At 32.5% G+C, this 13854-nt stretch overlaps 1 protein-coding gene across 1 annotated transcript; it reads left to right on the plus strand.

The window, feature by feature from the left end:
* Window positions 1-1751: 1751 nt before the first annotated feature.
* LOC143049859 (toll-like receptor 4) lies at window positions 1752-6150 on the plus strand. Its single transcript, XM_076223621.1, has one exon. The coding sequence runs from the start codon at window positions 1830-1832 to the stop codon at window positions 3942-3944; it is 2115 nt and encodes a 704-aa protein (XP_076079736.1). The 5' UTR covers window positions 1752-1829; the 3' UTR covers window positions 3945-6150.
* The last annotated feature ends 7704 nt before the right edge of the window (window positions 6151-13854 follow it).

Consider the following 13854-nt stretch of genomic DNA (forward strand, 5'->3'; position numbering starts at 1 on the left):
TGATATCTTTAACACCAACGAGGGGGGGCCATGTTGAAAAAAATCAATAAAAGGGAGATAACTCCTAAAGGGGATGATGAAATCCTTAACAGGGTCATTTGGTAATACATCTTGCTGAGGTCTAGCGATGGTCCATATTTGGTCTTAATAACTTCAACAGAAACAAGAGGCGGGCATGTCAAAAAAATGTTGGAAGAAAAAAAGGAAAAAAAAGGAAAAAAAAACATTAGAAAAACAAATAAGGTCTTTCCTCACGAAGGGGAAAGACCTTAATAAACGATAAAATTGAGAATGGAAATGGGGAATGTGCCAAAGAGACAACAACCCGACCATAGAGCACACAACAGCAGAAGGTCACCAACAAACGTCTTCAATGCAACGAGAAATTCCCGCACCCGGAGGCGTCCTTCAGCTTGCCCCTAAACAAATATATACTAGTACAGTGATAATGAACGCCATACTCAACTCCAAATTGTACACAAGAAACTAAAGGTGAAAATTATACAACACTAACAAAGGCCAGATGCTCCTGACTTGAGAGATCTCAACCCTCCCCCTATACCTCTAGCCAATGCAGAAAAGTAAACGCATAACAATACGCTGATGTAACCAAAATAAATAAACAAATGACAGTAATACATAAATAACATCAGATACTTGTCAATATCATGCAAATAAACTCATCATAGATACCAGGACTAAAATGCAAGTGTTAATACACCATGTGCCTTGAAAGTACTTAATTGCAAACTTTATTTTATAGTTTTTAAATGTAAATACACCAACATATAACAATTTTAGCAATACGAAATGTGGGGAGTCACTCCATAAAACAAAGACGCACTCGAAAAAGCTCGGACTAATCTTGAAAAAGACCGGACACGAAGTAATGACTTCAGTTTTAAAATGTCAATATCCATGCAATAAAAATATTTTTTCAAATTGTCTGTATATTTTAAGAAATATTGATTCCATATAAAAAAGAAGATGTCGTATGATTGCCAACGAGACAACTGTCCACAAGAGACCAAAATGACACAGACATTAACAACTATATGTCACTGTAAGGTCTTCAAGCATGTTTACTATCCGCCCACATTTGCATTGGTATGTGTGTGGAAATGGCTTTATTCTGTATTTTGGAATAAAAGCATTTTAAGGCTAAATTTAACTTTTTTTAGCAAAAAAGAATGTCAGAATGATAATATATTTTTTCTCTCAAATACTAATATACTTTGTATAACCTTGTATATCAATCTCAAGCTGATATTCAACTTCTTGTCAGAAATTAAGTCTGTTTGTTTATATTTTTGGTCATATTCACTCGAAAAAGTGGTCACACTCTAAATTTAAAGCCCGATCAAATCGCGATAAAACACTATCCGATTTGGCCGGACACTTTACCTCCCGTGACGATCTTCCAGAATAAAGTGCACAATTAAATAATAGAAAAAAAAAATTTGAAATCGTGTCTTCGTGATTCTTATAAAAACCTGTAATTATATGTATTGAATGCTTCTTTTAGTAATTGTAAAGGGTTCCAAAAGCGTTGACTGGGCGCAAAATTTAGAATGAAGGGCTTCCGCTTCATAAAGAATGTACTTCGGTCAACGCTTTTAAACCCCAACAAAATAACAAAAAAGGAGGATTCAATTCTTAAAACAAGAGAAATCAACTGGGAAATGATTCAGACAGACAAATTCGTATTGATAAAAATATATTATAATTCATTCTTCTAATTTTAGGTATAGACCCAACATCAGAGAATAAAGAGTACGTAGAGACGGAGAATATAGTGCTTAATATTATCAATTTATAAAACGATTAATATGATTAAGATGATTTACTTCCTGATACGGTACTATTACGCATTCTATTTGATAATGATTATCACTTGTACAAGAAGAACGTTTTATCAAAACGAGAGTGTAAATAAAAATAAAATTCCGGCATACTGCAAAATACTAAAGAATTCATTTGTATGTGATGGGAATAAAACGATGAACAGAATACCATTTATTCCGAGCTATATCAACAATCTTACTATACAAAATGGTATTTTTTCTAATGTAACAGGGGAAACGTTTTATAACGTAGAAAACAGTTCAGTTAAAATTCTGATATTAAAAAATTGCATGATACAACTCATAAGTAAAGATGCTTTCAAAGGGTTAAATAAAGTGATTGAATTTGATTTGTCTGGTAACAATGGACTTGTTTCTGAAGTTATTGCTGAGAGTTTACATAGTATGTCTGTTTCAAGAATAGAAAGACTATATTTAACACATATTGAATTGACACACTTGCCAATGAACATGTTTGACGGGCTTATATCAACACACATATCTGAGATTTATCTTAATCACAACTTTATAAAGTCTCTAGATGGTGAAGTCTTCAGGAAATTGATCCACTTACGCATACTAGATTTGTCATGGACAGGAATTTCTGACTTCAACTATAACTTTGTAGGATTATCAAGCTTAGAGACGTTATCACTCTCGGGTACATTGTTTTCCAAGGTCCCTAATTTTTGCAATGGAAACCAAAGCTATCTTCCGAATTTGAAACGACTTGATTTAGGTAACAGTAATATAAACTCTCTATTTACTTTTGCGTGTTTGGATAATTTAAGAACTCTTCATTTAATGGAATTATCTCTTCGTTTACTTAACAACAACACCTTTTCAAAGCTGAGATCCTTGGAAGTATTAAATTTGGATCGACTTGGAACCCACCTTCAAAGGATAGAACCTGAGGCTTTTAGTAGTAAATCTCTGAAAAAACTGACGTTTTCCGTCACTAGTATTTTGTATTTTAATGAATATAATATTGAAAGATTTCATCCACGATCACTTTTTTTTAATTGCAATCAATTGGAATTTCTTGACCTGTCTAATACTAGATTTCAGTTATCCGAATATCACTGGTTTCAAATTTTTAAACCATTGACACGATTGAAGGAACTCAGACTAAAAAATGCCAAAATTGGAAATTTACCAACTTTCAAACAAAATATTTTCCCAGTGTTGGAAAAACTTAATCTAGCTTCAAATAGAATATCATCGTGGAAAGATAGTGAAACTTTTAATGAAATAAAATATTTGAGAATTTTAAATCTACGTGGCAATCGTATTTCTTTAATCAACAAAACATCTTTTCCCGAATCATGGAATAACGGGAAAGGATCTTTAAAAACACTACTATTAGTGGGAAATCCATTTTCCTGTACCTGTGGTCTAGCATGGCTAAGACAATGGATGGATACTACTTCCGCAAAAAACATTACAACAGACAAACACGTATGGAGATGTTCTATTTCAAATTCTAAAGTACTGGAATATTACCCCATGCAGACATTTCCGTGTTTAGTTACATATATTATACCATCGTTGATGGCTCTCTTTGCAATATTGGTGACAACGTTTATATGCTATATATTTCGATTTCAAATAAAACTTAAACTGTACCGGTGTAAATCGAGGAGAGATGGTTATAACTCGATATCGAACAAAGGATATGTCTTTGATAGCTTCGTAGCATATAGTTATAACGACCTCAATTGGGTGAAACAGCACCTGATTCCAAAACTTGAAACCCATCATCATCTTAAGCTTTGTATACGGGATCGTGATTTTCGACCAGGGACGGTATTTTCAGATCACATAACAGAAAACATTGAAGCAAGTAGAACCTTTCTTCTTATACTGTCCGACAATTTTGCAAGAGACAAGTGGTGCAAATTTCAGTTAGATATTGCAAACCATATTGGGATTTCCAGAGGAGATTTGACTATTGTACCTGTTATATTAAAATACATAAGCTTTAAATCCTTAAATGAATCAATTTATAACGTAATTAACAATACGGATTGTATGGTATGGTCAGAAGATGGATCAGCGTCAGAATTCTTCTGGACAAAAGTAGTCGAGTGTATTCATTGATGTTACACTAAGAATGAAAATCGCGACTCAGAGTATTAATTCTGAAATTCTGACGTAAAAAAAACAATATTTCAGGATTAGTTTTTTGAAATATTACAATCTTTTCTATAAATGTTCGTTGTAAAAAGGTTATATATAGTTTAGCTGATGTATACTTTTTGGCATGAAAACGGACTATGAATTAAAATATATGGGAAAATATAGAAGTAATAGTTACACATGTATACAGTCAGACTCTGGTAGCTTTCATAATTCCTTAGTCAACCAGACCCACATTTATTGCCATCACTACTAGAAGGATAATACAGACACACAAAGAAATAGGTAGAAACATATTTCACTTTTAGGACCTAATAAAAGATGCTACAATACATGCTTACCAGGGGAAAACACCATATTCTCGATAGAAAATACTGATGTAAAAGAAGGTTAATAGATCAGCAGGTTTTCATTCAGCAAGGATGCATTTGTCCCTTAATTTTGACTTCGAAGTGACCGTATTGGACAGCTACGACTGCTTCAGAAAACAAAAAATGGTCAAATACGCATAAATATAAGATAATACTCAATGGGGACCGAAGTTGCAGAAATCAGTACTAAAATCCACTTCTTTGACAATTTATTTGCCAAGAAAGCAGTTCAGATTTTGTCGATACTGCAACAGACTGACAAAGAGACACGTCAATGTACATGTATATGTATTTTGCGGACTGTAATACTCTAAAGCGATGCTATTAAACAAAGTAACACTTGTTTTGAATTCCATATCAACATCAGAAGTGTCTGGTTATATACAAACCACCACTATTTAACAAAAAACCTGGACGAAAAAGGTTTATATGATTAATAAAGAGAAGTACGTTTATTGAATTAGATGCGCATTGTAACAGTTAATGTATTTTAAGTGATGCACGAGTCATCCAGAATCATCTACAAACATTGGAGCTGATCAAACCATAATAGAACAAATAATCAGAACTGTGCATGAGGTAGATACATTATACTTGTATATATATATATATATATATATATATTGACTTAAAAAGCATTAAATTTGAAATATCTTTTTTAACTCATCGGTGACCTATATTTTTTATTATTGTTTTCAAATAAGCTGTACCATGTGTACATAAACTAAATAATTGTAAAATTTAAGCAATTTCTTATATTAGGTTATTTTTTTTATTTCGAAATTACCTCAATTTCGCCTATTAGTTCAACAACAAAAAAAAAGGATTTTAACAAAAATGTATGCGTCTTTTTGAGGCAGATTGTGAGCTTAAATGAACGGTGACCCCATTTTTTTTATTTCATTTTTTTTTAAGTATATGATAAAGTTTATTTATAAAAAGATATAGCGAAATCCTATATTTGAAAAAACAAATTGATTTATACCCAGGAGCCCCCTTAATACCATTTATTTGTCTGTAATTACCTATGAAGGATGCCGATTGATTTGAAAGAAAAACATGATTTGCAATTTGTTCTGATTTTCTTATTTCACATCTTAGAAATCATTTGGTTTTACATTACTAGTAACTATTAAAATAAGATGTATAATGTACATTTATCCCATTTGCAATAAAATAAAATAGCATATGAAATTTGTTAGGGCTTTTTGGTTTCGCAAACTTAAAAAAAGGGTCTTTCCGTTTTGAATTTTCTTTTAGTTCGGTATTTTTGCTTTTCTTCTTTTCACCAGCGAAAACGTTATTTGAAACGAAATATAGTAGTACTTAAAACTTGTTTCAAGTGTAACGTTTTACAAACTTTGCAACATCATTTATAGTCATTAGTATAGCAAAATATTTTTGAACTGGTTAAGGTTGATATGTGTTTTCAACTATTTGAAACCATAGATAGACGCTTGTACTTTTCATTTGCTTTTCTGTTTTATGCACACAAAAAAATCCAAGGTCAACTGCTTGTCTCTTGAAAATTATCTCCATTACTTTTCACTTATATATATCATTAATAATTCATTTCTGATATACGTATAAACCGAATCCCAAAAGACTATTCTACAAAAGTTCACCTGATTGAGAACAAAAGATTCGTAGAAAAACTACTTGAACCATGTCTACATCTTTAATTTGTTTAGAAACTGCTGTTTTTTCTTGTGTCTTGATGCTCTCATTGAATTATCAACTTTAATATATGTTATTGTATATCCAGATATTGTTGGAATTAAAAATTTGTTTTTCGACATTGGAGTTTTATTAGAATTTATATCAGTAGCGTTATAGTTTACTTCAATTGAAAAGCATTGTGAAAGAGAATTATTCAATTTTCAAAGGTAAAGGGTATTTTTTTTTTTTACATTCAATATTTAGAAGGTTGAAGATATTTTACATTTCTTTTTTAATCTCTGTTCTCCCGAAAGATCTAGCATGGAAAAAATGAACGCGTTTAATTGTCTTCGTGATGCTAAATTAATTAAGTGTAGCAACATGCAGATATGTCCTCACGGTTTTTGAGGTACAGGGAAAATATACCGATCGATAAAATAGAAAATCAAACGTAAAATAATTCAGAGAGTAACAAATAACGTCAACTGTAGTATACTGGTGTTCAATAGTCATAAATCGATTACGCGAAAAAGATCTGGGTAACAAACTAAAACCGAGGGAAACACATTAACTATAAGGTTAAAACAACGGAACAATAAAAACACTGAACTGTAACGAAAACAAACGTCAACATACATAGAAACGTAATATTTGATAGCATCTGGTTTATTCCTGACTTGATACAGAACAAAATGCTGGTTTGTACCTTGTTATGTGTCTAGCCAAATATCGCGGTTATATGGCAATTTAATTTTAAAAAAAAAACAACACATAAAATGCATACATTACCTAAATAACATGTCATGGTTAATTTATTCTTTCATGTTTGTCAAGTATATTAAACAGTAAATAAAACCTTCATACTCAAAGACATAAAAACGTACCAATTTAACGAATACGGTTAAACAGTTTTTTTTATATTTCATATTGACCGGACATTAACTATACATGACAAATAAGAAAATTATGTTTTTATCTTAGTATAAATCATGCAGAAACCGTAACATAAGATTGCTATCAAAACGTTACCATTGTTGAATGTCTAACCACAAATTCAGTATCATCTTTTTTATCGAGTAAGAAAAAGCTGTTTCAAATAAACCCAAAATTTCAAGCTGCTTTACTTTGTTAAGATATTTATAACTTGATTATTTACAGCTAATACGTAACAAAACTATGTATTTATTTTTACAAAGAAAAATCACTGTCTTACACATATGATCCAATTCATGCAATTGACCAGCTGGTTTCATTGTTAATGTTTCACCCTATGAACACTTACTAAAAGTGTTTGCAGGATGAGATAAAAGTCGGAATTAAGATAACAAAGAGACATTATTTGTAGGAGAGAAACTGACAACATCATGGAAATAAACTAAAACAAAATGACACCCTTTGGTGAGTACTCCGTTGAAATGAGGCACCCGGCTTTGATTTATTGTTAAGACTATATCAGCTGATAATTCCAGTTGTACATTTATCAGTTAGATCTTAACCCAATTGTATATCACACATGTATCATTGGCCCTTCCGAAAGGTTGATACACTGTATTTCTTAAAAACATGGAGTTAAAGTTAAATATACGCAAAACATCGACGCTATTTGAGCTGCAGTCATTCCTAGCTAGCTGTTTTTTTTTTTTTTTAACAAAAAGTCTAGATCCTCTCGCTTTAATAAATATCCGCGACTGATTATTCGTTTTTTTTTGCATAGCACCAATTCTGTTTTCTAAAGGCAGTTCACAATATAACCAAAATAAATGCAGAAAAAAATATTGCTTGATAAAAGAATGAGTGGATCCAGATGAAAATGTCACCATGTTGCTCAGATGACAGTGATTAATTTGTTCATTTGTAAAAAAACAAAAAACGCTATATTTGCAAATAATGACGTGATATCCCGTGTTTGTAATATGTACAGCAAATTATCCAAACCAAGTCATTGTAATCATGGTCAAATTTAGCACAAATTTGAAGTCATTTGTGGTAAGGAAAATCTTGAATAGTAATACATGCATAACGTTTATATTGATATATAACGTTACTACATATACCACCATCAAATTAGGTTGAATATAAAAACAACATAAAAGGTAAAATAACCAAAATACCAAACTTTGAGAAAAATTTAAATGGAATAGTCCATAATCAAATGGCAAGGTCAAAATCTCAAACAAATCATACGAAAGTTTATTCATATATCTTTAAAACGGTTGTTATTAAGAAGTCATTACAAAGAATTTTGCTTTGAAGATCACGTGATACTTAACTTTAAACTTGTTTGGCTTTTAACTATTTTGATATGAGCGTCACTAATGAGTCTTATGTAGACGATATGCGCGCCTGACGTATCAAATTATAAGCCTGGTACCTTTGAAATTTTTTCAAAATATTGATTGAAACAATACTGAAATTAAACGAAGTACAGACTTATCTTTTACGACATCGAGATTCTTTCTATGTACACATATTGGTACCCGAATTTCGTTTTTGAATGACCATAGATGTGTCTCCCAATAATATTCTGACGCAAAGCAATGATTACTTGTCAGTATTGACGACAAATTGTTCAAATTATGATGCAAAAACTTGGAGAAGGTTGTGAAACCAATAAAGAACCTATCACTTTATTATGCATTGGACAAAACAAACAGACATAATGGTATACATGTCAAAAGGGAAACATTAGTCAACATTAATCACCATAAAATAAACAAGCATATACATAAACATTTACGAAGGCACAATTATACATTTAAGGGATGTCTAAGTACAGAGCAAAGTCATATGTAACAAAGAAACACCAAAAATGACAGATAAGAATACAAACATTATCATAGTTTGTTCAAACCATAGTTTTTTTTCTAAGAATAGCAATATGCCTTTCGTTTTTTGTCGGTGTTAAAAAAAAAACGTTCAAAAGGATTTTGAAACAGATATTGACCAGGAAAATATTTTTAAAACATTTAGGAAATAGAAAACTAACCTAATACAAATTCAATTTACTATAAAGCAAGTAATGTTATGTTTACATTTTCTTTTTCATCAATGTTGTCTAAGTTGTGTTCTGTGTTTGGTCTTTGCCCTGTAAGCATGGCTAGTCTGTCAAGGTCAATTGTTTTTCGTCTGTAATAATCTTCATTGCTTTTCACTTATATCAATATTTATTAATTGATGGAATACGTATTGACAAAGTCCCTAAAGATTTATAATCTGATTAGTTCATTTTCAAGTAATTGAAGAAAAAAAACTATTCTTAAAATTATCATTTGGTCTTAATTTGTATAAAAATGGCAGTTTTGACTTGTTATTATCATAAATCATAAATAAGTAATAAAAGTGGTCTGGTTAATTGGTCGCAATGTATTCAGCAATTCCAAGAGGAAAAGTTGTTTGATATTGTTTGATGTTACCATTTGATTGTCAACTTACTCTGCGTGAAGGCCAAATCAGAGACATTTATAGGCAGCAGAGGGTAGATACACAAATCATTTTCTCAAATTCATTCATTGATTCACACTGTCAAAATGGACAAAAAAGGGAGAAACTGAAGAATCAGGTCAAGGGTTATGGAAAGATTTTTCAGAAAGCACCGGATTTCATGGTTTAAACAAAATGACATTTGACAAGAACTATCCAGGACATTTAATTCGAAGGTATCAAATATTGTTTCTTTTACAACAAAATGTTAATATGATGAATTGTTTTAGATTTGGTTGTAAAGTTGTCCCTTTATTAAACTGTGTGTGGTAATAATACCCTGTTAGTCCGGCGGCTACAAGCATATTTCAGACGAATTGTGCACATCCTGCTACAAGCATGAAATTTGGCATAGACCTTCCTCAACTATTACTCTTTTATTTCAGATAGGGAGGCATTTAAAAAAAATGTCTCACTTCCGGTAAAATCCAAAATGGCGGACGTCATACTTGAATCAGCCTAATATCGAAGGCTAGTATTTGAAAAGGTGTTATTGGCATGCTACTAGCATAATATTTGGTACAAACCTTTGTTATGTATTACTTTTGGATATATTAGATAGATTATATGTCTTCAAAAACCCTACTTGCGGTTAAAATCCAACATGGCGGACATTGTACTTGAATAAGCTTATTTTTTTAGGGAGGGTAATTGAAATGTGTTTTAATGTATTGCTACTATCATTACATTGTGCAGGAACCTTTCTGTGGTTCTTCTGATGGATACAATGTATAAGACATATGTCTTAAAAACCCTTACTTCCGGTAATATCCAAAATGGCGGACATAGAAATATCGATTTATTATTCAAATATTCAACTTTTTTTAAAATGTAAAGAAAATGATTTTCTTTTTGTGCTGGTCATTAAACTTTTGTCTTTAAGATTCCCAAAATCACTTATTCTATCATGTTGTACATGTTTAAATGTAAAGTTGACACTTCCGATAAAAATATGACGTAAATTTAAAAGATGAGTCCTCAATCCATTTCTTCGATGAAGAGTTTTGGATAGATTGAACAAAACAAATAAAATCCCTATAGTACTAAAACATATTTTAAATTACTACAAATTTCGGCCAAAAATAACGATCACCACGACATGCACACATCGCAGTGCACAGGATATCCGATTTTCAACATTAAAGATTACCGCGGCATCCTTTCTTACATCCACAATGTACAAGCTTCTGACAAAATGATGAGGCCTCAAAAAGAGTTTTTTTTTAAGTTATCCTCTTTGTCCCCGCCTGTAGTGGGTAGCATAAGAACCATTCCCAAGTTCGTCTCCCTAAACACCTACCTAAGTATATTGCATGATTTACATGCTTGAAAAGACAAGACCAAGTTGTGGGAATAGCCTCAAAAAGCCTTCCCTTTTGCGCAAATAGTTATTTTCTTGCTTCGTTAACCATGTTATACCCATGCGATCTTACAGTGAAACCCTGGTGATTAAGTCTGATCAATCATCATTCTTTATGTTAAAGTCACATCTTCAAATGCAATCAATGTCTCCCCCATAGTCTTTTTTTCCCTTTCAAGCAAAGAGATAACCATATCACAACAGGTAAAGGCATAGATAACAATAAGTGTGTCAGATCACTCATTGCCTAGTGCATTTGAAAGGCCATTGATAGATATTAATCAAAAGTCTTTTGCCCTCCCAAGCACAATCCATAGTTCGTCTACCCCTATGTCATGGAATAGCGAAACAGTAGTGACAGCATCATCATTCGACTGTTCGAATCATGACTCGTTTAAGTTCGTGTTTCACTGCATCAGACACATGCACCATGATTCTAGTGTCTGCCTCTAAATGTGAACTTGGTGCTGAACTTGAAATACATCACGTGGTGGATAAGATAGAATATCCTGACCATTTGTTGCTATAACTACCATACGCATCCAAGACTTCATCCACTCGTATTACATTTTCGTAGTATTTTATTAAGGTAAGGACATAATACCCAATCAGCATACTCGTTAGGCCGCAATTCACAATCGAAGAGCTGATTTCCCACATTTACAAAGACTGTGGTATTGTTTCTTACATCCATAAATTTCAAAAACTCATATTTTTTTGCCTTGTTTACCCAATCTGTTTCTTTTTTTCGATCTTACAACAAAACCACGTGTCGTTTTCAATGACATTAAATTTATCAAATCCATATGGTGATGTTGGCTGGTCAATCATCATTCTAAATGCTAAAGTCACATTTTCAAACTCCATTAATGTCACCAACGCAGTTCCTTTTCCAGCAAACGTGTTATCTTTTAATGCCTAGTAATGACTCAGTTAAGTCTGTGTTTCACTGAATCAGACACATCGATCTTGATTCTAGTGTCAGTCTCTTCGTGTAAACATGATGCTAAACTTGAAACATCACCAAGTGGTGGATAACACTGAACATCCTGAGCATTTGTTGCAACAACTAACTACTCAAAATTGTATTGAGCAAGCTGCTGTGAATGAAAACTTAAAAGTTCTTGTCGTCATCTCTTTGCCAATTTTTAGGATGTTTTTAACCCTGGATACGTCTGTGTATTCCCTTTCCCCCAAATGTTGCTCTTGCCTCTTTTAGCAGCTTTCAAACTACCAGTATTGTCTATGTTCGCATCCGACACTACATCCACTGTTGTTACAGTTTCAAGGTGTTTCCTAACGAGTATGATGATTTGGTACTTACCTTAATAAAATACCTTGAAACTGTAACAAGAGTGGATGAAGTCGTTGATGAGTATGGTAGTTGTAGCAACAAATGCTCAGGATATTTTATCTTATCCACCACGTGATGTATTTCAAGTGTAGCACCATGTTCACATAAAGAGACAGACACTTAAATCATGGTGCATGTGTCTGATCCAGTGAAACACGAACTTTAACGGTCATGAATAACAGTCACTGATGATGCTTTCAATAATATTTCGCTATTCCGTGACATAAGGGCAGAAGAACTATCGATTGTGTTTGGGGAGGCAAACATCTTTTGATTAATATCTATCAATGGCCTTTCAAATGCACTAGGCAATGAGTGATCACACACACTTATTTCTGACCCATATCTTTACCGGTTGTGATACGGTTCTCTCTTTGCTTGAAAAGGTAAAAAGACTGCGTTGGAGACATTGATGGTGTTTGAAGATGTGACTGTAACATAAAGAATGATGATTGATCAGCCTAAATCACCGGGGTTTTACTGTAAGATCGCACAAACTTATCAGATGGAGCTAACATGATTAAAGAAGCAAGAAAATCATTTTTTGCACAAAAGGGAAGGCTAATTATAAGTGAGGCTGTTCCCACAACTTGGTCTAGTCTTTTCAAGCATGTAAAACATGCAATACACTAATGCAGGTGTTTAGTGAGACGAGCTTGGGATTTGCTCTTATGCTACCTAGTCCAGGCACTAATGGATTGCGAAGGGACAAAGAGGGTCCCTTTTAAAAAAAACTCTTTCTGAGGCCTCATCATTTTTCAGAAGCTTGTACATTGTGGATGTAAGAAAGGATGCCGCGGTCATTTTTAATGTGGAAAATCGGGTCTCCCGTGCACTGCCTTGTGTGCATGTGGTCGTGACTGTGAATAAACATGTATTCTTGGCCAAATGGTAGTAATTTTAAATGTTTTAGTACTATAGTGATTTTATTTTGTTTTAATCAATCTATCCAAAACTCTACATCGAAGAAATGGATTGAGAACTCATCTTTTAAATTTACGTCATATTTTTACCGGAAGTGTCAACTTTATATTTAAACATTTACAACATGATAGAATAAGTGGTTTTAGGGATAACTTAAAGCCAAAAGTTTAATGACCAACACAAAAAAAAAATCATTTTCTTCACATTTTAAAAGAAAGTTGAAAATTTGAATAATAAATATATATTTCTATGTCCGCCATTTTGTATATTACCGGAAGTAAGGGGTTTTAAGACATATGTCTTATACATTGTATCCATTAGAAGCACCACAGAAAGGTTCCTGCACAATGTAATGATAGTAGCAGTACGTTAAAACACATTTCAATTACCCTTCCTAAAAAATAAGCTTATTTAAGTACAATGTCCGCCATGTTGGATTTTAACCGGAAGTAGGGTTTCTGAAGACATCTAATCTATTTAATTTATCCAAAAGTAGTAAAAAACAAAGTTTTGTACCAAATATTATGATAGTAGCATGATAATAACACATTTTTACACACTAGCCTTCGATATTGGGCTGATTTAAGTATGACGTCCGCCATTTTGGATATTACCGGCAGTGAGACATTTTTTTCAAATGCCTCCCTATCTGAAATTAAAGATTAATAGTTGAGAAAGGTCTATGCCAAATTTCATGCTTGTAGCAGGATGTACACAATTTTC

Source organism: Mytilus galloprovincialis, chromosome 10, assembly GCF_965363235.1.
Source record: "Mytilus galloprovincialis chromosome 10, xbMytGall1.hap1.1, whole genome shotgun sequence".
Taxonomy (NCBI): domain Eukaryota; kingdom Metazoa; phylum Mollusca; class Bivalvia; order Mytilida; family Mytilidae; genus Mytilus; species Mytilus galloprovincialis.

Coding starts and splice junctions, on each gene's coding strand:
- LOC143049859 (XM_076223621.1), top strand. CDS start 1,830: ATGATTAAGATGATTTACTTCCTGATACGGTACTATTACGCATTCTAT.